General features: G+C 37.4%; 1 protein-coding gene across 10 annotated transcripts in view; it reads right to left on the reverse strand.

Moving 5' to 3' along the window:
- The window catches only part of STXBP5L (syntaxin binding protein 5L), a 203,634-nt gene extending 177,604 nt beyond the window's left edge, over positions 1-26,030 (reverse strand). For 5 of the 10 annotated variants that reach the window (XM_030019695.2, XM_030019694.2, XM_041124792.1 and 2 more), the window contains exons 1-2: positions 24,555-25,540; positions 7,147-7,244 (exon numbers count right to left, since the gene is read on the reverse strand). In XM_030019695.2, coding sequence (XP_029875555.1) covers positions 7,147-7,244; positions 24,555-24,809 — 353 coding nt within the window. In that variant the 5' untranslated portion in view covers positions 24,810-25,540. Of the gene's footprint in view, positions 1-7,146; positions 7,245-24,554; positions 25,541-25,649 lie in introns of those variants that run through there. The other 5 variants (XM_030019699.2, XM_030019698.2, XM_030019697.2 and 2 more) reach the window with 3 other exon arrangements.
- Positions 26,031-26,134: the final 104 nt, after the last annotated feature.

A 26,134-nucleotide genomic window follows, 5' to 3' on the forward strand; every position in this document is an offset into this window, starting at 1 on the left:
CCTATGCATGACAACACGTCTGTTGATGACATATTTTTTAACAAAAAAGGTAGGGAAAGCTCTAAAGCTCACACAAAGTCTAATTAAGACACATCACTTTTTTGGAATGGTTGACTATCACCACTAGTCATCATTTCAATATCACAGTAAGTTGGTTTTTTTATTAAACTTGATAAAATTCTTGCAACAAACATCCAGAAGGCATTTTTTTCAGATACTGATCATAAATGTAGTCATCGGCTCCAATTAAAATGCTGCCAGATCCATCCACCTGTATGCCATTTTTATGTGCATCTCCAAATATATGAAAATCTATTTTTTCTTAGTAATTTGTTTGCAGAGATCTGATTCCTTTTTTACCTCCTGGATAAACACCAATTTAAAGTGAAGGAAGCCTAGTACATTTAACTGTAACATATTTAACCTGCTTACTTAAAAAGCATGAAAGAGGCTTGGGAGACCAATGGACCCAAATTTATGCATATATGCAGAGACCTAATATGTGTGTGTATATATATATATGAATGCACACATAACAAGATGCATAATAATCTTGGTATAGATTTAAAATTCCCCAAACTCTGGTTCTGTCAGAGTTAATCATACAGGTAAATTTGATTATTTTTATATCTTTTATAATTTTTTTTATTCTTGTAGATTGACAATAAATTAATTTTGGTAATAACCTATTTAGATATCTATGCATATAAAATACATATATGTATGTGTTGATTCCCAGAGGGATTTTTAAAAGAACTTATGTTACGAGTACTGACTCTCAGTGAGGTTTGTGTTCCTGAATCACTCAAGTGCTCTGGAAAAATCCCAAATATATTCCACAATGAGATAAAGATGAAATGCATCAATGATTCTTCCAAGTCAAACAACAGAACTTTGGTTTTATGATCTTGTCTGTGCTTCCCCCATTCCATCTGCCCAATAAATCACACAGAGTAAACAGCATGGAACACAGTTGGCTTATTTTAAGGATAAAGATCTACTGAAACCGTGTTTAGATTAAGAGACAGCAGTTCCAGGGAGAGTAAATCTGTCACACTTTATATTTAGATGTTATGCCATCCTTCTCACAGACAAAAACCTCAAGTTATATTCTCTTCTTTTCTTTTAAAGTACATCCAACCTGATGTCAAACATTCTTTACCACACTTCCTTTAACTACTGTAAAATTCCATACCTTCTCAGAACTCTGCAGGCGACCATTTAATTAGTGCTATTTGTTTTCTTTGCCTGATTTTTTTCTAGAGCACACAAACAGACTCAATTCGATTTCCCGGTAATGTAGTCTCTCTGTGTACCTCAGCTGCTCAGGATCCATGCTGTTCAATAGAGCGATCTTAGGTTTAGATTTCACCTTCCCCTTTACTTGGGATAGTAACTCTGGAATCAAATATGTGATTATTGGCTGTTTCATAGAAAGAACTGATATAATCTTATAGAATCATAGAATCATTTATGTTGGAAAAGACCCTTAAGATCATCAAGTCCAACCATTAACCTATCACTACCAAGTCTACCACTAAACCATGTCCCCAAGTGCCACATCTACAGGTCTTTTAAATAATCCCAGGGATGGTGACTCAACCACTTCCCATAAGCCTGTTCCAGTGCTTGACAACCCTTTTGGTGAAGAAATTTTTCCTAATATCCAATCTAAACGTCCCCTGGCGCAACTTGAGGCCATTTCCTCTGATCCTATTGCTTGTCACTTGGGAAAAGAGACCGACACCAACCTGGCTACAACCTCCTTTCAGGTAGTTGTAGACAGCGATAAGGTCTCCCCTCAGGCTCCTTTTCTCCAGGCTAAACAACCCCAGTTCCCTCAGCCGCTCCTCGTAAGACTTGCTCTCTAGACCCTTCACCAGCTTTGTTGCTCTTTGGACACGCTCCAGCACCTCAATGTCTGTCTTGTAGTGAGGGGCCCAAAACTGAACACAGTATTCGAGGTGCGGTCTCACCAGTACTGAGTACAGGGGGAAAATCACTTCCCTAGTCCTGCTGGCCACACTGTTTCTGATACAAGCCAGGATGCCACTGGCCTTCTTGAAGCCACGTTTTGTTTTTCACAAAATGTACCTATTAAAATAAGTATTGCTGTACTGTATTTGACATTCAAAAATCACCCTTGCTATCAAAGCATTGGAAAAAACACATAAAACAGGCCAGAAAAATGATTCCAAACATGAACCTAAAACAGACTCTCTCTTGATCAGAGCTTGCAGAATTTTTGTGATTAGAAAATGGCTTTACTTGAAGAAGATTTTTTAAATGTAAGCAAAAGATAGGCTATCTTCTATACCACTCAAAATTGAAAGACTATTTCTACATTTTGTAGTAAATTTCATAGACAACTTCATTCTGCCATAGCTGGATTTCTGGGATGCAATTTCACGTAGTAAGACAAATCAATCTAATAACCTGGTCCTTACTGCCAAAATTTCTGTTTGTCCTCTATCTCCCGCTTTGTCCAGTCCCAGCTATGCACCCCCTCCAGTTTCCTTATGCATCACTCTGACTAGCACCAGAGGTAAGCACCAGATAATTCAGTTCACTAATCTGGCAAGAAGGTAACACAACAAAAAAGAACTAGTATTTTGCCACATTAGTGAATTGGATTGCTTACAGAAATATCTGATGAGCACTAGAGTCAGAGCAAGGAAAGTGTCAGGACTGTGCAGCTAAGCAAAAGGTGGGGACAGAGCAACACTTCCACATGCTAGTGAATCAGAATAATTTTGTTTGCTTAGGTATAAAATGGCTACTATATTATCTGATAACATTGGAATACAGCAAGCTGTTACGTCTATTAGAAAGGCCTTGCATGTGTTGTGGGCGGCTTACTTTTTTGCTCAAGGAAGAAACTGAAAGTGAAGATTTGCATGCCCCTTAACCTGCATCCATGACAAATGAAGCCTGTAAGTCTAAAGAATATATATTAATGACAACAATAGACAACACTAAAACACATCCAAAGACACATTACTAATTTAAGCCTGTTTGATGATGGATAAACTTTCAGTGGTGTGGAGGCCATTCTGGACCCAGTAAGTTGTTTTCTTTACACTGGATTTAAGACAAACTTGCTCTCATTTTTAATAAGCAAAGATTATAATAGATACAGAAGATTCTCTTTCAGAATTTCTTACTGCAGCTGACCGCCAAATAATCAGCAGTTCAATACAAAAATACGTAGGTGCTGTATTCTATATGTCTGAAGTAGGTGGCAGTACTGGCAAAGCACATTTTGATGTGATGAAAGAAGTCCAAAGGAAAGGACTCAGTGACTCCAGAAAGTACCTCTGATGAATTTTGACAAGCATTTGTGAGCTGAATAAATGACAATACAGAAATATCCATCCTGAAATCTGACAGCAACATGCCACTTCTTCAGATCTGATACTGGAATAATCATTGCTAACAACACCGATTTTAATCTATTTATTCAGTTCGAGAATGTGACAAACCCCCAGACTTCTCTTTTTCCTCTGAAATGAGGAAGAGACTTAAGTCTGACCAAGTCTTTTAATTTCTTGCCCCCTTGTATGGTAACACAGAACCTTCTCTGATAGTAACCAGAGACTGCACACTTCGTTTTATTGTGTGTAATGTCAGAAGGTTCTCCAGACTGGGACTAGAGAAGAAGGATATGGAGACGATAAGAAAAGGAATTCAATTTCATAGCCCCTCTTCATCTGAATGTGTTTGCCTGAAGCAAGGATAGTCCAGGTAGAGTGGCATCAAGCAATGATCTGAGCAATGATCAAAGGTATGGAGCTGAGAACAGGCTTCAAATGGGAAAAAAGTCCTCAGAGGGAAAATAAAGTTTGCTGTGTTTACGACAAAGGAAAAGAATGACCAGATGCCACGGCAATTGTGTCAAGAGTGGGTTTTTTACCCTTTAATTGCAGATTTTCTTAGCTTGTGTTGGTAATGGGAAGATACTCTTTCATCGATGACTTGCAGCACTCTCATTCTGTGGGCTGGAGCATAGCTGTCCCTATGAGGATCCAGTATCCAGCAGTCATCAGTGTAGGTAAAACCTACATTGTTGTTTGAAGTTCCTTGAGAATCCCACAGAGACTGCTAGGATCAGTAGAGCATAGCAACAGCAATTCCCATTGCTATAGAAGCTATAGCAGCTGCATCTAAAGCAGCCTGAAAAGAAATCTAGGAGAAGACAAATTGACTGTCATACCAAAATGAACTTTCATTTATCTCTCTACTTTAATGGCAGCTCATGAATAATATACTCTATTTCAGGCCAATTTAGCATAGTCAATTTTAGTACTGCTGCTGGATCATTTGAAATGATCACCTGAAGGCGTGATGTTAAACATTAATTCATAACACAGGGGTACATGCTTCATTTTCTTTGAAAACAGCTTGTCTTTTGAGACCTGTTAACTTGTGACCAATAGAAGTATCAATACTTTGTGGATCTTTTAGAAAGACAGGGAAGCAACAATACCGTTATGCGACCTACACTGGTCACAGGAAAACTTGTTCTACATCATTACATGAATACTAAACATAAATTCTGTCTTGCTATGCCTTTGTGTTGCCCAGCACAATGGAGTCTGATCCAAACCAGGCCCTTTTGCTGCTACCAATAAATAAACAAATAAATAATTGGGTGCATTTCTCTGACAGTAGCCAAATAGTCTGTCCTTTCACTCCATCCACAGTACTGCTTAGCAGCAGCAGCCAAACACAATGTATGTGTGGAACAAATTCTCTCTTTCTCTTACCTAACACATTCATGGCAGAATGAAATTGTGCGGCTCTGTTAAAAAGTATTTTTACAGGATACTATGGAAGACTCAGAGCCATTAAAATCTATACTTTTTTCAGTTTGCTTAAAAAAATTCCTTTATGAATTGTATTTTCAGATATAATACTAAATCTGGCTTGAACTTTATTTCCTGATTTCAACAATTACAAATAGCTGTAGCAAGACTGGCTTAAATGAGTGGTGTTCCATGCATGGTCCCTGGCCCCGTTTCACTGATTACTGTTCAGCCTTGTGTACAAATGCAAAGTTATTAGTCCACAACTAGGCTTTTTACGTAATATGTTCTGTGAACCTTTGAGAGCCAAGTGGAGAAGCCTTAGTTAAAATGAATAAATAAGTAATTCCTTTTATGGCACCCTCTGTCTTCAAAGGACAACTTCCATTAACTCAGTGCTCAATTAAGCAAACCAGGCTCTGTGTGCCTAAGCTGAGAAGCACTTATGTTATGAGATGACATGTCTTTAAAAACCCCACAAATTCCATGGTAATCTTGATGCTCTTGTTTGATTCAGATACTAGAACTCATAGAAAACTTTCTGTGAATGAGGTAGGGGTTTGCTACCAAAACTGGAGAACAGAGATTACAGGGAAGGGTGCACTGAAAAACATTCTTCTCCCTTCTTCCTCTCACCCTTTATAATCCATTTCCACAGAAGTTATAGAGAGAGTTTTATATAAGGTTAGGGATACAGCTAATTTTCCACTGCATGTTCCATTCCTGTGGCAGGGGACATTCAGGTTTAACTTAACTTCTACATGAACCTGTATTAATTCAGGCTCCATACCTGCATATTTCTCAAAGGAGGGATTTATAAAGGTATACGATACCTAGCCAGTAACAGCACTGCTCCTACAAAAGCGAGGTTGCTAAGATGGAAAGAAGAGGTGGGCTCAGGAGTCAATCTTCTGCAAGGTCTTTTTCCTACATTACCCATTAAACTCCCAATACCCCCACTCGTAGAAGGTATCAGTGAAGTTTCCAGAGACAAAGCTCCGGCTCTCTAACCTTGCATACCTCCCAAAAGAAGAAAGCATGACTACTAGACTTGCACTTCCCCAGAAGCGCACAATTCAAGGGGATTTTCCAATTTGTAATCGAACAGAATATATTCAATCTACTTCATACAGGTAAATATTAAGAGTAGAACTATCAAAGCAAAGCTTGTTGCATAACTAGAGGTTTGGTTGAGTCTTGTGAGAAGTTCTGGATCAGATAGAAAATGAGACTTATGAAAATGCAACTGTTCAGAACAAGAGCACCCAAAACCAGAGGAAACAAAGTTTTAGTCATGTTACATGAAGCACAGACTGGTTATCCAGGAGGAGATTTTTTCTTTACTTTGTAACCTGCCTTTCCGTTCATTGGGTTTATAGTTACCTTGGGAACAATGGTAGCAAAAGAACCAGAAAAGATTAGATTGGTATTTTATACAGCATTGTCCCCTACTTTAAACCCAGAATTTATTTAGCTACAGAAAGGTTGTAACAAATACTGGTTTATTACTTCCATATCCTGTAACTTTTAAGCCTTCCTGAAATATTCTTTCTTCTTTTTTTCCTTACTGTATATGTATTTTCACCAAATTGGAATACATTTGAACCACGACAAACTAAGAAAATTATGCAGAGAAACATTTTGAAATATATCACACTTAAATATTCTCAGATTTTTTTTTTAAATCAAAGTTTTCAAATTTTCATTACATTTCTATTCAATTTATTCTGTGTAGACTTCTAACTTAAAATTCCCACTGTATAAAAAAGTACATAAAGTGCTGGCACTGATGTACCTTTATAATTAATGAAGAGAAATGGGCACTTTTAGAGTGTTTCACCCTCTCTTCCAGGAAAAGATGAATTCTACCCTAAAATCACTTATTTCCTATCATTCACTTGGAAGAGTCTAAACAATATCTCATACATAGGTATCTCAGTGAAGTCGTCTACAGTTGGCTAGCTGCATTGCAGCAATGAATTTATTTATGGCTAGCACAACAGTCACAACTTGCTCATTACCACTGTGTAGTCTACCTTTACATATTGAAAAGTGTCTAATTTTCATGCTGAAAACCAAAAATTAATTCTGCTTTAAGTTAACCAATATATGCCAAAACCATATGCCAAAAACTCAATCAAAAATTTTTCTTTGGACATCTTAAGGACCTAATGGCAATTCCTCAAGAGCTCATCCTTTTCCAGTCCATCTAGTAAAGCAAAAAAGAAGTAGAACATAACGACATAAACTGTAACCTTACCTGAGTGCTTGTAGAAGATGATTCACATCACTGTATTACAATTACATAGAAATGGTGTAAATTCTGAATGAGAAAGGATACATTCGTATGGCTCCTGTTCTTGTTCCAATTGCCAGAATTTTCTGAACTGGGTCAAAAGCTAAGGCAGTGGGTAGATAAGGAAAACCATGGCGAACCGTCTGAAACAGAACAAATGAGCAAAGTGATTGAACTGTAACCACAGATAACAGCATGTATGCTTTATGTTATACATATAGGCAGACAATCTGTATTTTGCTATATGTTGTAGTACTGCAATACATTTCAATTAAAAAGATACAGTATTTTGAATACAGAGGTGAATTTCACTCATGTCAATTTCTAGATATGCTCTTTACTCAGTAATATTTTAAATGATGTTGTTGCAACAAAGTAGATTGCGAAGTATATGCCAATATACAACTGGTAGGTATTGCTTATATGGTATACTGAAAGATAACCTTAATATGCAAGGCAGCTGAACTGTAAATTGAAAAGACGACACATAATATGCTTTTAAAACACTGTCACAAATAACCTCAGCCTCAACAGATCAGCTTCAGCAGAAAGAAATGGAACCCGTCCAGGGGAAGAGATCCAATAAACCAATAAACTGAATTGAGTCTACGAGGTAAAAAACCTTAATATCAATTTAAAAAACAAAGATGCCAGAGAAGTTGTTCGCAAAACGAGCAACTGAACCACTCACCTTTTCTTAATCTTTATTTATAATACTATGCTTTTAATTCTAATTTTTGCAGAGATACCTTGGGGAATAAATGAACTGAGCATGACGCAATGCATCCTTGAATTTGAAGACTGCCTCAAATAATATTTTAAGTTATCTTAAACTGGATGTTATGACCAATATGACCTGCCTGATTCTTATGAGGAAGAATCTGATGAGGGAGAACGCTAACATAAGAAAGAAATTGAAAATAACTAGACTAGACTATACAAATACACATAAAAATGAACTGTAATTAATTTTGTATGTATGACTGCTTACCTAAAATTGGGTAGAAAATAATATTTTTTTTTTTTTAGTATAATAACAATAATGTTTTATAATATATAATATTGAACTCTAGGATTGACTCTCTTTTTAGTATATGGTTTGGATTGGAGAGGAAGTACTTTGAACTGAATGAAATGTAACTTTTTAAGGTATTTTTGTCTTCCTTGAAATTACCTTGTTCATGAACCATGTCTGCTGAAGCATTCAGCAGTCCCTATGGAACAACTTCAACAAAAGGGATTCCTTAATTGCAGACCTGTTGAGTAAAAGGCAGCTGATGATTTGTACAGCTGTATCACTCCAACTCTTCCATTACAGCTGGAAACACTTGAACTGATATTCACAAGTAGTTTGGGAACAACCAAATGTATCTTTTTCAGCAAATAACCACTTCCTTGAAAGAAGTCTTACTCATCTCGTATCTTAATTATTGCTGATAAGGGATGTCTTTTAAAAGAATATCTAATTTTTAGTTTCTAGACTGCAAAAATCCAGAAACATATGCTACTTCAGTAAGCTGTAGAAAAGTAACTCCTTTTTTATGTTAATGTAGACATTTATCAAAGATCTCCACAACTCCTTTTCTGGTTTGGATTGCTTTGTGGTTTGTTGGGGTTTTTTTTTTTAACCTTCTCATCTTCTCAAGTGGTAGGATTACTCAAATACAACATTTTTTATTCTGACATCTAAGCTGGAACTAGACTTACATACCATAAAAATGGTTTTACCTCTCATGTCACAAAAACATCAGGAATTATGAATTGTAGTATTGAATGTAGTGTGTTGAATGTTTGGCCTAACTGCATTACTAATTTTCTATTTTATTTGAGATTTCTGTATTCTTGTGAATAATGTTCTTCCTTATCTGAAAAAACATATATTTCACAAATAATCTTTTTTTCATTATTAATTTTTAGAAATCCTCTCTATAATAAAGTCTGAATTTCTAGCAATTCCAGTCACAGTAAGTTTTTCTGATGTTTAGCTATGACTGGAGCTTTCAGTACTATTTTTTAGATCTAAGAATGCAAAGATCAATATTTTTAAAGACTTATTTGCATTCTTGCCTACGTATTTAGCACCTGCTCTGTATTTTCAGTATTTCTGCAATCTATAGCCAGACTTTTCATTTGGAAATTTTAATTGGGTCCTGTTATTGAGACAGAACTATGTTTTAGAAGCACAGTGATGTACATCTTTTCAGGATCATAGTACAGTAAAAATTCTTGAACTCCAGGATTGACTCAAAAGTGTTATTTCTATTTTGCAGCCATTTTCCAAATTTGACTATTTACACAAACTCCAATCGGGAAATTCTTGTGAATGCAAAATTCTGCCATTTGTAGAATAAAAAACCCAAATTGTTGAAGTCTACTGAACATCCAAGTAAATGACAAGTTTCAAGTAAAATATTTATATTTATTAGGGCTCTAAATAAAGGACAAAACCAGTTTGGAAGGAGAGCCAAGCTATACTGCATACAGTTAACGCAGAAAAAGATGTCTTTATGACTGAGATTTTGGCACAAATTAGAGTAGCCTCAGAAGTGATTCTGAAGATCAAGCCTGTTCAACAGAAGAACAGTGACAAGCTGTTAACACTTCAGACCCCCAGACTCTTCTCAGCCTTGGTCCAACAACCCTTCTATTTCCAAGGGCTGTGAGAAAAATTGACATGAAAAGCTAGCACTTGAAGTACATTTTTCAATTATGCATTGATAAAGCTAGTGTGAGCATACATGTAAGAATGAGTAACGACTCTATAACTGTGCCTGGGCTTCCTTGGAGCATTTACTAATACAGATGAAGAAGAGGGGAAGGCCACAAAATTAACTTGATCCTAGGGTGACAAAAAAAAAAAAAAAAAAAGGATGCTCCTATTTAACCTGAGTTGCATCTAGTAGGAACAATATGGACCAAAACTATCAATGGTGAGCAGAAAACGTAAAACAAAGTAGATCTTTTTTCTAAAATTAAACTATCTCAATAGCAGGCAAAAGCAGAAGAAAAATATCCTAAAACATCAGTTTGTGTTCAAATAAATATGTGACATACCTACCCCAAATGCCCTAAGAAAGAAGGTGCCAAAAAAAAAAAAGGGGGGGGGGGGGGGGGGGGAGGGAGGCAGACAGCAGATGGGGCTAGGACTGCTTCTCCACGTTATCCAGCTTTCTTTTACATCTCCTTTTTTTGGCATGCTGTCTCTAGAGCCAGTCTGTGCTCCCTAGGACATACAGTTTATGTGCAATATGTGAAATAATTTATTAGAAACAGAACAATTACAAATGCAGCTACAATATCAGCATAAATCTTTGTTCAGCTTTGTTATTCTTTTTTAAATTCTCTTTTAAATAATTTTAAGCAAATATTCTTACGGTAAATTGCATGTATATTTCATTAAAGTAATCTAAATAATTTATCTAAATGAATATAGGAAACTGATTTTTGGGCTTGCTAGTATTCTACCAATGAACATTTTAATATGCTGTACAGAACATAACAACAATCTCTTTCTAAGATACCATGATATATTTCATTAGCTGAAAAAAGAAAATCGCACTAGTAATTATATGCAATATCTAGTATAATTGTTCACATGGTGTATAATGCAATTTTTCAATATAAAAGTTTTTCTTAACTTTTGGTCTATGGTAGTTTATATTAGACTGCAAAGACACCATTTTTTCAAAGTGATTTTTATATTCTCTAAATAGCCCCAGAAAATAGAGGACTAAACTAAATTTTAAACTGTATCAATTAAGTAATAAGGTTTATAGTCAAAACTGTTCCTGCTAATTTGCATAAACTTAAAATTTGTAACTTTTCCATTAGCATTTTAGAGATACCCTATTTTTTGTAATATCTGACAGCAAAACTGATTTACTTCGGTAAATAATTTTTGAGATGTCTATTTGTTAAAATTGAACTATGTAGTCTAAGCCTGTGACTTAGGATGTAGAATCTACCTCCAAACTGCAACCAACATGCCACATGCAAAAATCTCATTGAAGCAAGTAATTGATTGGTTTATGGAAGAGAGGATAAAGTGTTGACTGAAACCTACATAGCCTCTTAGCTATGTAGGAAATTTAAAAATGTCAGTGATTACAGCTTTCACCAAGGTTGTAGTGGTGAAAATGAGTGCTTATAAATATGAGCTGCTGTGCATTATATCGCTATAAGACCATGACATCCCTCACTTATAGGCTTCTGTGCCTGGAATCTCTGATTGGTAAGACTGCTCCCTGCTCAGGAAAGATGGAAAGAGGACAAGATATCAGTAGGCTTCCAACCTAAGAAAACAATACAGGAAAGATACATTTTTTTATTAGTTAAATTTTCATTTTTCAAAGGAATATATTTTGTAAAAATCCCAGCTTAGCTAAAACTTTCCAAAATTTCAAATCCAAGCAATGGATTCCATTTAGCTCTTAAACTACTTTAGGAACCAGGGCTTCTGAGCATGTTCACAGGTTATTTTAAAAACTACCTTTTTTTTTTTTTCTTAGATAAAGATATCCATGGATAGTTCTTTTACTCTGTGTAAAGCTAGAAACAGTCATAGGGAAAAAGCCATCTACAAAAGGGACTCTGGAGCTATATACTGGGAAGGCTGACTGCTGTCCCCAGAAAGACAGTAAAATAAAGACTAACTGACCACACGGATAAAGATCGTTGCAGAAGCCAGCAGAGTTTCTACAATGGGAAATCCTGTCTGACTGGTTTTCTCTAATTCTATGAAGCTGTCAGCATGCATGTAAATAAAGGGGATAGGAATATATGTATGCTTTCCAAAAGCCTTCCAATAACATTCTACAGCAGTCTTATTAAAGAAACAAAGCTGTCATGGGACTGAAGAAAAGTTTTTTTGTGGACTGAAAGCTGGTTAGATAACCGAAAACAAAGGATAGGGTTTAATGGATTTTTACGATGAAGAAAACTCAAAAGTAGGGTACTCCATGGATGAGTGCTTAGACCAATTGTATTCATCATATTTAATAACCTATAAAAGGTAGCGAACATGGAAATCTCCAAGTTCATAGCTGATAGTAAGCTCCTTTGGATAGTGAAATTCAGTACTGATGGTGACCAACTCCTGAAAGGCCTCATTAGCCTGAATAAGTGGGCAAGAAGGTCATAAATGAGCTTCAGTGTGGACAGACGTAAGATAAGGCATCTAGAGGGGGAAAATATATCTTAACTAGACTTACACAATGTTGAATTTGGAACTAGCATTTACAACTCAGGAAAGTGATTTTGTGGGCATGGCTGGCACTCCTCTGAAGTCTTTGGTTTAATGTGCAGCAGCAACCCAAAAAGCCAAGTAATGTTCACCATCATCAGGAAGAGTATAAAGAATAACACAAAGGGCATAATTTTGCTGCTATATAAAACCTCTGTGAGCCTATTACTTGACTACTGTATGCAGCTCTAGTCTCCACATCTGAAGAAGTAAGTCAAGTCAGAGCTGATACAAGGGAAGGCAACTAATGCTTAAGGTGATGGACACAAGTCTCATCGGAAAAGACAAGAAGTGCTGCCACGAACTTCAGTTTGGCGAGGAGAAGGCTGTGCGGGGATATGACTGAGATTTACATCATCAACAGAGTGGGTAAGCTAAATGCAGAACTGTTATTCGGCAAAACCACAGAGCCATTCAAAACAAATGAAAGATTAGTTTAAAACGAAAAACCAAAATACTTCTTTACACAACAGGTAATGAACTTCTGAAACTTGCCACCATGGGAGGTTGTGAAGGCTGACAGTATCAGCAGGTTCAAAAAGGCATTAGACAAACCCATGGACATTACTGATAAATGGATTCTAAAAGGACTGGCTAAGGATACCCTCTCTGACATCTCCAATCCAGTGATGGTGGATGATGGGAGATTAGAAAGGGAATGGACTGCAGAATGTGATCTAACTTATTGCTCTCCCTAAATGGCATATTCTATTGCCACTGTCAGAGACTGACTGCTGGGCGACACGGACCATTGGTTTGTCTCAGCAGGGTATTTCTTATGAGCTTATTATCTTCACCAGCAGCAGTGCATCTGAGAGAGGGAGAAAAAGGAGATCGGTATTGGTGGAGAAAAACACAGTAGAGAAAAAACATGGAAAACGTGGGTACACAAGGGAAAAAAAGTGTTACTGAAATACGAAATATAGGGGCAGGAAAAAAAAGATATGCACAGGGAACAATCAGATTAGTAAAGTTTCGTAATATTTACATACACAACTTTTGGCATAGAAGAATAATACTTTCAGCAATAAGCATATTTGTTTTGTCATTTGATTTTTAAATTACAAAATTTACTTTGTTATAAAAGGTCATTTAATAAGCTATGGCAGACTTTTGAGAAAATGTCTGTCCTGGACATAAAGTAGACTTCAAACACAACCTGAATTTTAACAGTTTAGTTTCAGAAATATTATACACTGATAATTATATTTATATGAAAAAAAACAGAGAGATACATTAGAGTATTTGAAATGAACTGACTTGTATATTATACATTTTTGTACTATGAACATATGAAACTTTTTTTTCCTTTGGAAGCAGCTTAATATACTTTAAAAAACTAAAACATAAGGTTGCAAAAATTAGTATAGAGTCTATATTTTTAATATGTATTGTTTTCACTCTACTATTTTTAAAAAGTCTGTATGCGGACCATATGACTATTTTTTGAAACACACCAGTTCTACCACATATTACATAATTTTTCAATTTCCTCATATTGCTTGGCCCTGAAAAATTAAGTACATCCAAAGGCATCTCCCAGACAATTAGTTTAAAAAATAACTAACTAAAATGAAATCTTGCAGTCCTCACTAAAGTTCCTCTTTTCATGACTAAAATCTCTGCAGAAACCTGAGATGTGTTTTTCCACTGTCATTTTCCATTCTGCAAACTGGATGTTAAAAACTAGCAAATGAGGATGGTCCTATTCACATATGATTCATATTGATACAAACAGCGAAGTTAAGTGAACCACAGGGGAAAAACAAGGCCTTCTGAATTTCAAAAAGCATTCTCCTCATGCTTGTTCTTTGAAATATACTGTAGTGTATCAAAAATACAGAATGAATGTAATTCAGACAGAAAAAGCCACAAATAAATAAAATCACATTGATTCACGAACTGTATTATTCCCAGTTCACAGCATAGGTGAGGTTGGAAGGGAAGTCTGCAGACTGACTAGTCCAGCCCCTCCTGCTCAGAGTGGTTGGATTTTAATCTTACTTGTTTGATCTCTCTAAATCAGTGTTGCTGTGGCCAAGCAACCACTTGACAACTACACTGTCTTGCCACATCTACCACAGCACTGAGTTACAGCATAGTAAGTTAAAACAAGTTACAGGGTAATACATGAATATAATCATCCCAAGGTAGGTATCCCTCTGGAGAAATCCTAAATTCAAGAGAAGACATTGTATGTAAAATGATTTCATCTCTTCCCTTCCCATTCTTTCTAAAAGAACTCTACCAAGTTAAAAAAAAAAAAAAAAAAAAGGCAAATATACAAAAAGGGAGGAAAATGGAGAACACAAAGGAATTGCATCCATTGTTCAGTAAATGTGCTATAATGGACTTCCCACTCTTGCCTTTAAACTGGCAAGAAGAAATAGGGCATCAACCTATAGAAAAATGCCACGGACTTCAATGAAACTATATTTGGCCTTAGCTTTAATGTAAAATAATAAAAAAAATCCCAACCCTAAACCACTGAATTCAAAGCTCAATTCGGCCTACCTACTTAAGCAAGACTTCTGTCCAAATGGGGAATCATTATAGTCAAAGTAATTCAAATAGTAGTTCATATTGATTTTGTTGTTGTTGTTGCATCATTTAACTATACTATTCTAGAACTTGAGTGAGTTTGATTCAGAACATCATCTGTCTGATGGAGATCTGTTTTATGAGTATTTACAAGAACTGCAAAATCAGTCAACATATCTGATAGCCCTGAAAGGAAAATATTTTTGACTTCACTATAACTGTGGGTGCAGAGAATAACATAATTTCATAACTTTAATGAGAAATAAAAAATAAATAAATCTGGTTTTATTAAAGTTACACCAGACCAACATAACAATAATGCTAATTAATTTTGCATGTCTTCCCATTTTTGGGTTTTCTGGAACTTTGCTACTTTAGGCTGATTATGTCCTGTTCTGTTATGGCTGTTTGTGGTTACTGTTCTGAAGTAGATGCTTTGTTTGCTGCTTTCAGAATATTTTAATTACAAAAAATCAGCCATATTGGGGAATTCAAAAAGTTTTGCAAGAAAATTCCATGCTACTATGATAGATGAAAATTTTGCTACTACGATAAAGCTTTTGAAGGTTGGGTTGGTTTTTTTTGTCTTTTGGAAAAGCTATAGAAACACAGTGTTAAAACCCTAGTTTGATATAGGGATAATCTGTATTATTGGTATATTCCAGTGGAAAACTTTTACTTTGCAACATCCTTTGGCATTCCTGTATACAAATGCCATTACCAGATTTCATTACTAGCATTTACAACATTGTTTACTATTTATTACTAATTCATAATTAATCTTCTCCTACCTCCTTTTTGTATGCATATTGTATGCAGTTGGAGGACTTTTTTTCTGATGTTGAATCAAGAATTTAATCTGGAGACATTGGTCAGCATCTCATCTCACATATGGTGAAGATATATTCCAAATGAAATGGAGATATTTAGCGGCTGCTTTTTGCCCTCTAACAGCAGTGAAATCCAGCAGATCTTGCACATTACTATCCCCTCCTCCATTGCCCATAACGCTACCAAGGGCATAGCTCACAGACACAAATGAAGACACTATATCCAAAGATCATAAGAATCAGATCTCTGTTTACATAACCACATGCCAATTTTCCTGCCTTTGCCTCATTCAGTGAGCATTTAAAAATATACGTAGGGACAAATGATGAACAAACTAGGGTTCTTTGGACCCACTACAATTAACTTTTATCCACAGCTACAGTGGAATGTATCTGTAATACAACTGATGTCGGACAGGTGTAACTGAAAGCACATATCCATCCTTAAGGGATACAATAGACAGAATGGGATGAACAAAGCTGAGATGAGCATTTGTAACTTATTTAGTATGACTTTTTGTGATGTCCAGTTGATAACACAGAGATTTTCTCACAGGAACCATTACAAAGAACACACAGAGAATAGCATCTATCCTTCTCATATGTTGTGTATTGTTCAAACCAAATGTGATGGAAGACAGGAACAACATATAAGCAGACACTTCAAGAAAATAAAAAGATACGATAAAGACTAGATTGCCACAGATACGGATGTAACCGAATACTAGCTGAACAAGGGATCTGACTTCAGAGTGTTTGACCTCATAGCATTCTTATATAGCAGATTTTTTAATGAAATATAAGCAATTATTTTTGATTGATTGGATTCAAATTCTGCAAAAAGATACACTACCATATACACCTCTATCTGCACATATACCACTGAATTCAGTAAGGCTACTTTTGAGTACATGCATTCATGAACTCAAAGCCTTAAATATTAAGGGTCATTTTTTTTTCAGTACTGCATACAATTTAACTTCAAAGGAACCATAAAAAGTGTACCTCATCAGACTTTGACCCTAGCTACAGGTGACAGATTGTCTCTAGTATTTTTTACTATTCATAGTCTTTGCTGGTGATCTCTTAGGAATGGACACAGCACTGCACAAAGATAACATCTTACTACATTTGAACATATTTACCAGCCATCTGTACCTAACAATATATTGCTTTCTCTCCTTTCCACAGATGCACATTACTTACACTTCTAATCACACAGTCCTCTGACTTTCCCCTATAATGATTCTAACATACATTGTGACAAATTAATATATCCCTATAAGCTGCTTTTATAAACACTTTTTCTTACAATAGCCAATAGCCCAGTACGTTCATGTACCTTAGGGTATATTAGTTCACTTCTCCACTGCTTCCTTTTCTCTGTTTATAAAGTGAATGCACTAGTACTAACTTTTCACAGTATTTTCACACAGATCTCAAAAAGGGATCTGGGCATATACCATACACCAGGGAGTATCAGATGTCTCAGAATAAGAGTCAGATATGAATGGAGATTCATCTAAACTAACCGAGTGAGAATGAGGTCCGTCAGATTTAGCCTACCTCAGCTAAGAACAGCTGCATGTTTTACATAGTATATGTACTTCTACTTGGGGAAAAAAAAAAAAAAAAATCTCCCATTACTGCATATTTTTATCCATGAACCTCTAAGTAATTTCTCAGTCACTTCTTTAAAAAAATGAAGTAGAAGTCTTTTTCTTTCAGAAATAAGTAGAAAAAAACCAGTTGCTTAAACAACTGATGTTTTATATGACAGCTCTACGATCAGAACGCTCCCTGAGATATGGGCCAGCCAGGCTGAATTTCCTCCATCCTCCCAGAAGAGATTAAAAATTGCTTTTCCCACTACAATAGTGAGAAAATTTCTCATTAATTAACTGGTGGCCCACAGGTGAGGAACAGTATATCCAGTGTGTCCAGTTCCCACTAGCAGGGATTAACTGTTAAAGAGGATAAAAAAGATGGAACACAAAATAAAGGAGAGACAAGAGAAAACTTGGGGATGGGAATTAACATTGTGAGAAAAGCCCTGTGTCCCAGGTATAAACTCAGTACAGTTCTCACACGTGAGAGATGGCATCACCACACCGGATTGTATGGGTCAGGCCTGGGCTATGTAAATGTGAAGACATACTGTGTTCCTCAGTATGTTCCGTGGTTTTTTTCACCGTTTTTTTTCCATTTTTCCCACCAGGATATCCAGAGATTTCCCAGTCCCATCATGACCTCAGGGAAGGAAGACTGGCGTTCCGTTATGATGGTCTGATCTCTGAACAACTGCCTATGATAAAGTGACCTCTGAACAGAGAGAATATTAAGCTATCCTTAATATATACTTGCAGTGAGGAGGGACATTCTCTCTTCCTCCTGAGGAAAAAGTATATCCTGAATTTCAGTTCTTTACCCAAGGACTCCGCAGGATTGAACGTAATGAATCCTTGGATTAAAAAACAAAAGAAAACAAAACCAAAAAAATCCCACTTGAAATAGCACACAAAATTACAGCAAATAGTTTAACTTTTAGGTTGCCCTTTGTGGAGTCGGGAGTTGAACTAAGTGATCCTTGTGGGTCCCTTCCAACTCAGGATATGCTACGGTTCTTATATTGCTAAAAATGCAAGGTCAACCATAAAAAGCAGAAAAGTTAGAACATAGACAAACTAAGATTATCTATGCAACATGAATTTGTTCCCCTCTTGTGGGAACTAATTAAATTATTTTTTTCTGCCATAGAACTTTTGCCTCACTCCATGCATAGTACAGTCTGGTCTGTCCTACGGACAAACCAAAAGTAAACAATTAGAGAGCTGTTGTCTGCCAAACTTGTCTATTATTTGGTACAAAATAGGAAGGTACAAGGTACAATTCAGATAGAAAACTGCAGAAAGGATATTCTATCAATGCTCTTATCACTTAGTTTTATAAATGATCAAGCCATGGGCCATGAATTAGGCTTTTCACATGTGGCTGCTAATCACATTTCCATTTTGTGATTGACCAATTTGAGATAATGGAGGCTGATGATATTCACACATCTTAGGTACGATTTACAGGTCCAATGTGGAGCCAGAATTCTCTGTAGTCATTTGACACAAGAAGGAAATTCAGAGCTGATCTGACCATCTAAGGTGGACATATAATTGACAGTACGAATAACTAGCCTGAAGACTACTCTGTAGGTGTGCACAATACTTGCAACAGAATATGAAAACAATGGGAGGCATAACTGGAAGCCATAAGTGGTATAAAAATGTTAAATATGCTAAAAAAATCAGATTCAAAGCAGGTCAAGCTGGAAACTCAAACCAGGGGACACTAAACAATCTGGCATTTGGGATTTTCTGTGCCTCAGTTGCTCATCTACACGGCAGGAATAATAATATCTCTATCTCACAGAAATATTATGAAGGTCAATTCATTAATGTTTATAAAGCTTTCAAAACTATGCTGGTGAGCACTTCTGTTGCAAAAGTCCATGGGGAACTTAATATTCAGGTATGCTCTGAGTCCTAAGTATGCAAAGAAAGATTGAAGTGCTCTCCATTGAGCAAACACTATTCATTTTACTAAATTAGACCTGTAGAAGAAATACGGGATCATGAAATTAAAGGCTGTATGCACAAGCAAACTTAATTTAAGAAATCTGGAACTTTCGAGTGCTTTGTTTTGCAACCTTAAAAGTCTTAAAATGGTTTTGAAGCTGCAATTGCATGTGTTGGCCATGAAGGGTCTGCATAAATGCATTCAGGATCAATATTAGATTAACAATCATACATAGTGATGCAAAAAGATAGGTATTTGCAAAAAACAAAACCAGAGAGTCCAGTTACACTACTACAGGTAGCTTAAAATATTCAAAGTTCTTAAAAAAAGAAGCTTTCAACATGTTATGCTCTTTACCACTGAGTCCTATTTCTAATTAACACAAACATTTAAAAAAGAAAAATGCATTATGCTCACCACACATTTCATAAAATTACCATAATCTAATTACAGAAGTGTCGTTTATGACTCTGTAGTTTTTAACAGAATGGAGTTTTGCACCTAATATTAGATCCAAACTCTGGTATATAGGAAAAATCCTTCCCAACATTATCTTATTTACCATTTAAGTATCAAATGAACTCTGAGCACTTACAAGTAAGGGTTAATACTTATTTTAAAATGGGTTTTCTCTGAAATGTAGGGCTTCACACCCATTTTTTTTTTCTTCCCTGAATGATCTTACTAAGGAAATAACACAGGTTAACCAAACAGCTCAAGCTTACTAAACACTATGGATAGCTCATAACAAAGATTTACTTTTTATTCTTCATTCCCAAAAAGAGAACTATGTGCTACTGCAGAACTGTTCTTAAACTGCCATCCCAAAATTCATCTTCTGTTATCATTGAACTGTAGCGTCACGTTGCATTTGCAGTTACAGTACCTACTTGACTGCTGTCAGAGGGACTAAATGTTCATATTCATAGGCTGACAAAATAAAGTATTACCATCTATAAACACTGAAATTAAAATTTAAGACCAGCCTATAGGAAGTCCAGATAATTAAGGTATTTAAATTGTCTACTGATTGGATGCATCTTCAGGGTCTGTTTTTGTCAAAGATAAGTAGGGTTAGGAAGGCACAATTGTAATCGGCCATGGGCTTCCATACCAGTTTCAACAAAAAACTAAAACTATTCTGGCCTCCATGGGTTTTGTATAAAGACTGGGTAATGAGCGTACTGAAACTATGACTCTATCAGTATGAACAATACAGCAAGATTAAAAGGGACGTTTATTAGATAGCAAGACTACCCAGTAATAACACTGAAGACCAGTTTTGGAGAGAATACAAACCTCATGCTTCAGGGTTTAAAGGCAGTCCTAACCGTCAGCATTTGGGGAATAATTCTGTGAGCAGATTAATTCAGCAGTTCTTGAACCTTTTCTAGGGTATCCAGTTGCTGCCTACAGCTAAAGAAAACATACTGGACTAAATTGATTGTACGTCTAGTGAAGTGCAACTGTTACTATGCTCTTAAATGAGGTCTTGATTTCAGACATTTTCTGCATAAAGTTATTAATATCATGCTCTATAAATGCAACCCTATGATTGTTCTTCAAGAAAAGCTCAAGTAGTTCTCTATGGGAGACTTACTCTCATGAAGAATATGTGGTCTATGTTCAAAAAATGTACATCTTCATTCTTACTCAGTTTTTCCCAACTGCGTCATCCCCTAACAATCAACCTTCTGCAAAAGTAATAAAATCACCGTTTTCTCCTTTTCTGTTCTTTCTGCTCAAAGTTCTACTCAAATGATTTACGACATCCTAACTGCGATCTTCTCAGTTCCTATATTAATAGGAGATCTATCCCCAGTGCTGTATTTTAGTTTCTATATGCTATGAACAGACATAGGCAAGCCTAAAAAATCCTTACCAGAAAAAAAACATATATAACAGAGGAAAAATATAAAGGAGCAAAACCGAGGAAACTAGGTCTATTCCCACTCAAATTAATATGGACTTTACTAACATATTCTACTGGATAGTACCTAGGTTTTGGCATGATGCTGCTATCTCACATGTTCAATTCAATTAATGTGAACTATAATCAATATTTTCATTATTTCCACTTGGATACCCAAATCCCAAGAGCAGCCCTAGATATAACCTAAACTATACTTCAGCTTCCTGTTGTCACAAAATACATTTCTGACAAAATTTCACATTACTTGAATACTTTGAAAAGCGTGCCATTGATTCATTAGTACAGCTACCAACATATAAATTCATCATGCTTAAAAAAGGCCGTAGCTATTTCATACGTATTAGTTTCAAGAATATTTCATTTTTAGTCTTTCAATACAGAAGATTACATTACTGATTTAAATATAAATGCCAAAAGTAACTAATTGTGAATGTCTCAGTGTAAAATGAAATATTCAATTTACTTCTATTAAGTTCTAATCTGTATCTTAAAAAGACACTGTGGTAAGAAGCATCCTAAAAATGTCACAAAACTGAGAGACATCTTTCAGGTGTGTTACTAATGAAGTCAGGTGCATTACCAGTAAAAAGAGTGTTCTGGTAGAGGGTTGGATCTGTGTTTTTAGTCAAGCAGACCTCCCACAAACTTCAGAAAGGCAATTTATTTAAATAAAAACTGCAGGGTAAGGCCCTTTAATTCTTAAGTATGAGTCAGCTTTTATGCTTCATATCTAAATGAAGACTTTTTAATTGGCAAAGAAAGGAAAACCAATTTGGGGTGCTACTTAGACTGTGAGCCCATCTGCCTTGATCCTGCAGATCATAACAAACCAAAACTGCCTTTAGCTTTACTCAGTTCTGTGTGCAGCAGGATCACAGATCATGGATCCTTAAATATGCAGCCTACATAACTTATGTAACTTACCACAAAAATACACAACTGAAATACCAGAAGTTCTACACAACAAAAGCTCAGGGAAGACAAAGCTTGGATTATATGTGTCTTGCTGTATTTTTAATTTAATGCAAATTGATTGAGGCACAAATTATGGCTCGGATCCTGCACCTTGAAGCATGCAGGATGAAAGCTGTGCCTGCGCTGAGTCCCACTGCCTTCGGTACACTTGCACAGTACATAACGCAGGATTGGGGCCTGTGGGGTTTTGGTGGTTCACTCAAACATGCTTGTCATGTTACTAAACTGTAGTATAGCTGATTAAGTAGAGCCTGTTGAATAAACATTGCAGTATCTTATGAGCACATAATCACTGAGTATTTTGGAAGTTTGCTTTTGTCATACTTTTGTATCTTCAACAAAGGAAGCTGGTATTTTGTATACTATAGAGTAGACTTCTGCAGTACCATGCATTCGTAAGCAAGTGCTGCTGCAAGCAACCAAAAGCCTTCCTATAGAAATATTTACTTTGTTGAGAACGTATTAACCTGAGAGCTGACAGGCAAATATTGCCTACTGAAATCTTCTCAAAATGACCTATTCCTATACACCAAGTAGATCTATTTCCAAGTGGAAATATATCAGATATATTTCCAAGTAGATCTATCAGAACATAACACCAATTGTCTTCAAGTAATATCAAGCCAAAGAAGGGAAATAACAGGAGATTAGGCAAAAAATTAATTTCTTTTCATCTTTTGTTGCCTATTTTTGCAAATATACCATAAAAATATATCATACTAAATACAGATGGCCCTGTCAAATGACTTAAACATGTTGAGTTTTAGCCTTACTTAGAAGTCTCAGAACGTCAGACCTTCTAATGATATTTTAATGTATCTTGATTATTTGCATTATCTTTTTACTGAAGTGACAAAAACAGGAAATTGCTGTACTGAATACCTGGAGTTTCACAAAATGCTAAATTACTGTGTACATAAGCAAAAGGAGTCAAATTCAACCCTGGGAAACAGGTATGATTCTAATGCACTGATCACTGACACTCTATTAAACTACAGAATAATTTGACTCAAAGGGCCTCAACCTGTTATGGTTCAGGATGGCAAAGAATTATGAAAACTCCAGAAATTAGAATTATGTAGAACCTATTCCAAAGGTCCCTGACTCTTTAAGTCATGGGGGCTCATCCTTCTTCCCCTGAACACTGTAAGAGTGTTCACACTAGCTGTAGCTGAATACCAAATAGAGTTAGAATCATGATATCCGAGATCAGGAAAGCTGTGTGTTTCTCAAGGACCAGATCTGCACACAAACTGACTTATAGGCTTGTCTTGTTTGTTTATATTTCTTCCTTCTTCCCAAAACACAAAAAGAAATGAGAATGTGCTGGAGCTGGCCATAACCTAAATTTCCCATCAACTGGTATCTGGTTAATAAAAGGAAAGTATACTTAATAGGTGAAGTTCACTTACTCTTAATAATGTAAATTGCACTGTTTAAAAATTCTGGTTTTGAAGCTTCTGAGCAAAACAAATAAGCAAACAAAACTTCTAGTAAAGCCAACAGAATTAATGTCAAACTTACAGATAACAGAAGAGGATCATAATATAATCTCTCCTTTCATTTTTGGTCTTCATTACAAAAGCATGATTTTTATATTCCAGGGTTGGTTGGTCAGAAGTACCAAATAGTTTGTACTGATTTTACTTGTGGATTTAAGAACACCACTGAAAGCTTTGTTGCAGAAAATAGATACAAAACATAAACCACACAGGGATATCTTACGCTTTCTACTCGAAGAAAATTCCCACTTAAGGACCTAAGCAACACACAAAAACCAATGCCAAACAAATTTGGCAACTTTGCCTATTTATGCTGTCCCACTAAGTTTATCATCATACAATCATAATCTTCAGAACTAATGCTAAAAAACCCACCCTGAATCTACAACTAATCCCTCACAAATAATTGAAGTGCTAGGTTCAGTAATCACTGCACTGTCTTTTATTTCTAGCTTGTGCCTTTTTCTTAAAAAAGGGAAGGGAAGGAAGAGAGGATGAGAAGAGTGAGGAGGGGAAGTAGATATATGCAATTTTGAATTGCTAATGACTTGTAAATGTTATCTGTACTAGTACCAATTGATTTGCTTTCCTGCCCACAATCTTATTACTAGTGTGGAGTCCAAGTGTGAACTTAGGATTTGGCCCTGAATGCTGAAATCAAGATTTTTATGAATTTACTGACCACCCCAACTCTGCAGCAGGAAGAAAAAAAGCATCAACGAGATCTCTGTCTTTCCATTCCAAAGTCCTTATACAACCACTGCAGTTCTCAAGTAAAAGGCTTACTGGTATCATATTACTGCCCCCACAGACAACGTAGCTTTTATTATTTCCATATTAAAAAAAAAAATTACAGCCCTTACCTTACAAATTTGAAAATAATCTGAAGTGAGCGTCTCCTGGATCTCATCTCTGGGTGTCCCTGCAGCTCCTGCAGTCCCTCCTGTGTGCACGGAGCCACCACCAGCCCCACTTCCACCACCACTGCCACCACCACTGCTTCCACCAGGGGATGAGGCAGTTAAACCATCCAAAACTTTGCGAAAATTAAATTTCTTCATTTTGGAAAAATCTTTAGGAAGATTTGGGGGGGGGAGAAAGGATGTGTCGTAACACATTCAGCTACATGTAGCGAAAGAGAAAGTCTTTAATGGTCCTCTGAGTGAGGCAGCACTTTAAGTCTCTTGTACCAAACTGAAGGTCTATATTAGGTATAATTGATCGAAAAATACAAAGGCTTCATTTTGTCAGATGTAAAAGCTACCTGGGAAGGTCCTTTTAAAAAATAAATAAACAAACAAAAAAAAACTCCACGAGCAGCAGAACTAAGGTTTACGTTCAAACAAGGAACAATGGAACAACCGCCATCGGGTTCTCTCACAAAATCCACATTTAGCAGTGGTTAAAACGGAAAAGTAAATAAAAAATTCAAGCCGGCATCCAACACAGTAGGCTCCATCTCTCTATCCTTTCTGCCTAAGATTTGCCTTCGGTACTTGATTATTTTAACAAAACTACAAAAAACTGGGCTACGTTCAGTTTCCTCTTCCCCTCAAAGCCCTTCCAGTCAGGGGTACCTTTGCCTCCGGGGTTTCGGGGGAGCGGATTCCCTCTCCCCCCCCTCCGCCTCAGCCGCGACTCCCGCTATCTAGTTACCTGCCCACCCCAGCAAGTGCCGGCAGCCGCCGCTGCCCTTGATCCTCCTCTCCTCTCTCTCCCCCTCGGGCTCCCCCGGCCGGGAGGGTGCGCGGCCCGGCAGCCCCACGGCGAGGTGGAAGCCCCTCACTTTCCTCACCACCCACCCGCCTTCTGTCAGGACCGAGCGACGGTAACGAGCCCCCCCCCCCCCGCCACCACCACCGCCGCCACCACAGCCAGCCCGGCCGTCCCGGGGTGACCACCTGTCCCGTCCCTGAGGTGACGGACCCCCGTCAGTCCTCCCCACCCGACCCGGTCACCGAGCCTGTGCCGTCGCAGTGCCCCCGGTGGACCCGCTCCGAAGGGGACCGCGCTCCCTCGAGCGCCGGGAGTAAACGGGACGACGCGCCCGCCGGGGCCGCTCGCTCTGAGGCGACGGTGCCGAACGCTCCCCGCGGGGCGCCGCTGCCTGGCGCGGCGCGAGCGCGGAGGAGGGGCGGGGCAGGTTAGGTGAGGTGAGGTGAGGTGAGGAGAGGAGCGGGGCAGGGGAGCGGAGGGCGGCAGCGGCGGCGACGGCGGCGGTCCCAGCCGGCTGCGGCGGCTCCCGCCCGCCCGGCTCGCTCGCAGCCGTTCTCCGAGGTACTGAATCCTCCGCCGGCGGCGGCAGCCGCAGCTCCTCCTCCTCCCTCCTCCTCCCTCCTCCTCCTCTTCCACACCCCTCCCCTCCCTCGGTGCGCCCGCCCAGCTCCGCTGAGGCGACGGGGAGGGGGGGGGGGTGGGAGGAGCGGGGAAGGCGGGGCAAAGG

Source organism: Aquila chrysaetos, chromosome 7 (genome assembly GCF_900496995.4).
Source record: "Aquila chrysaetos chrysaetos chromosome 7, bAquChr1.4, whole genome shotgun sequence".
NCBI lineage: Eukaryota > Metazoa > Chordata > Aves > Accipitriformes > Accipitridae > Aquila > Aquila chrysaetos.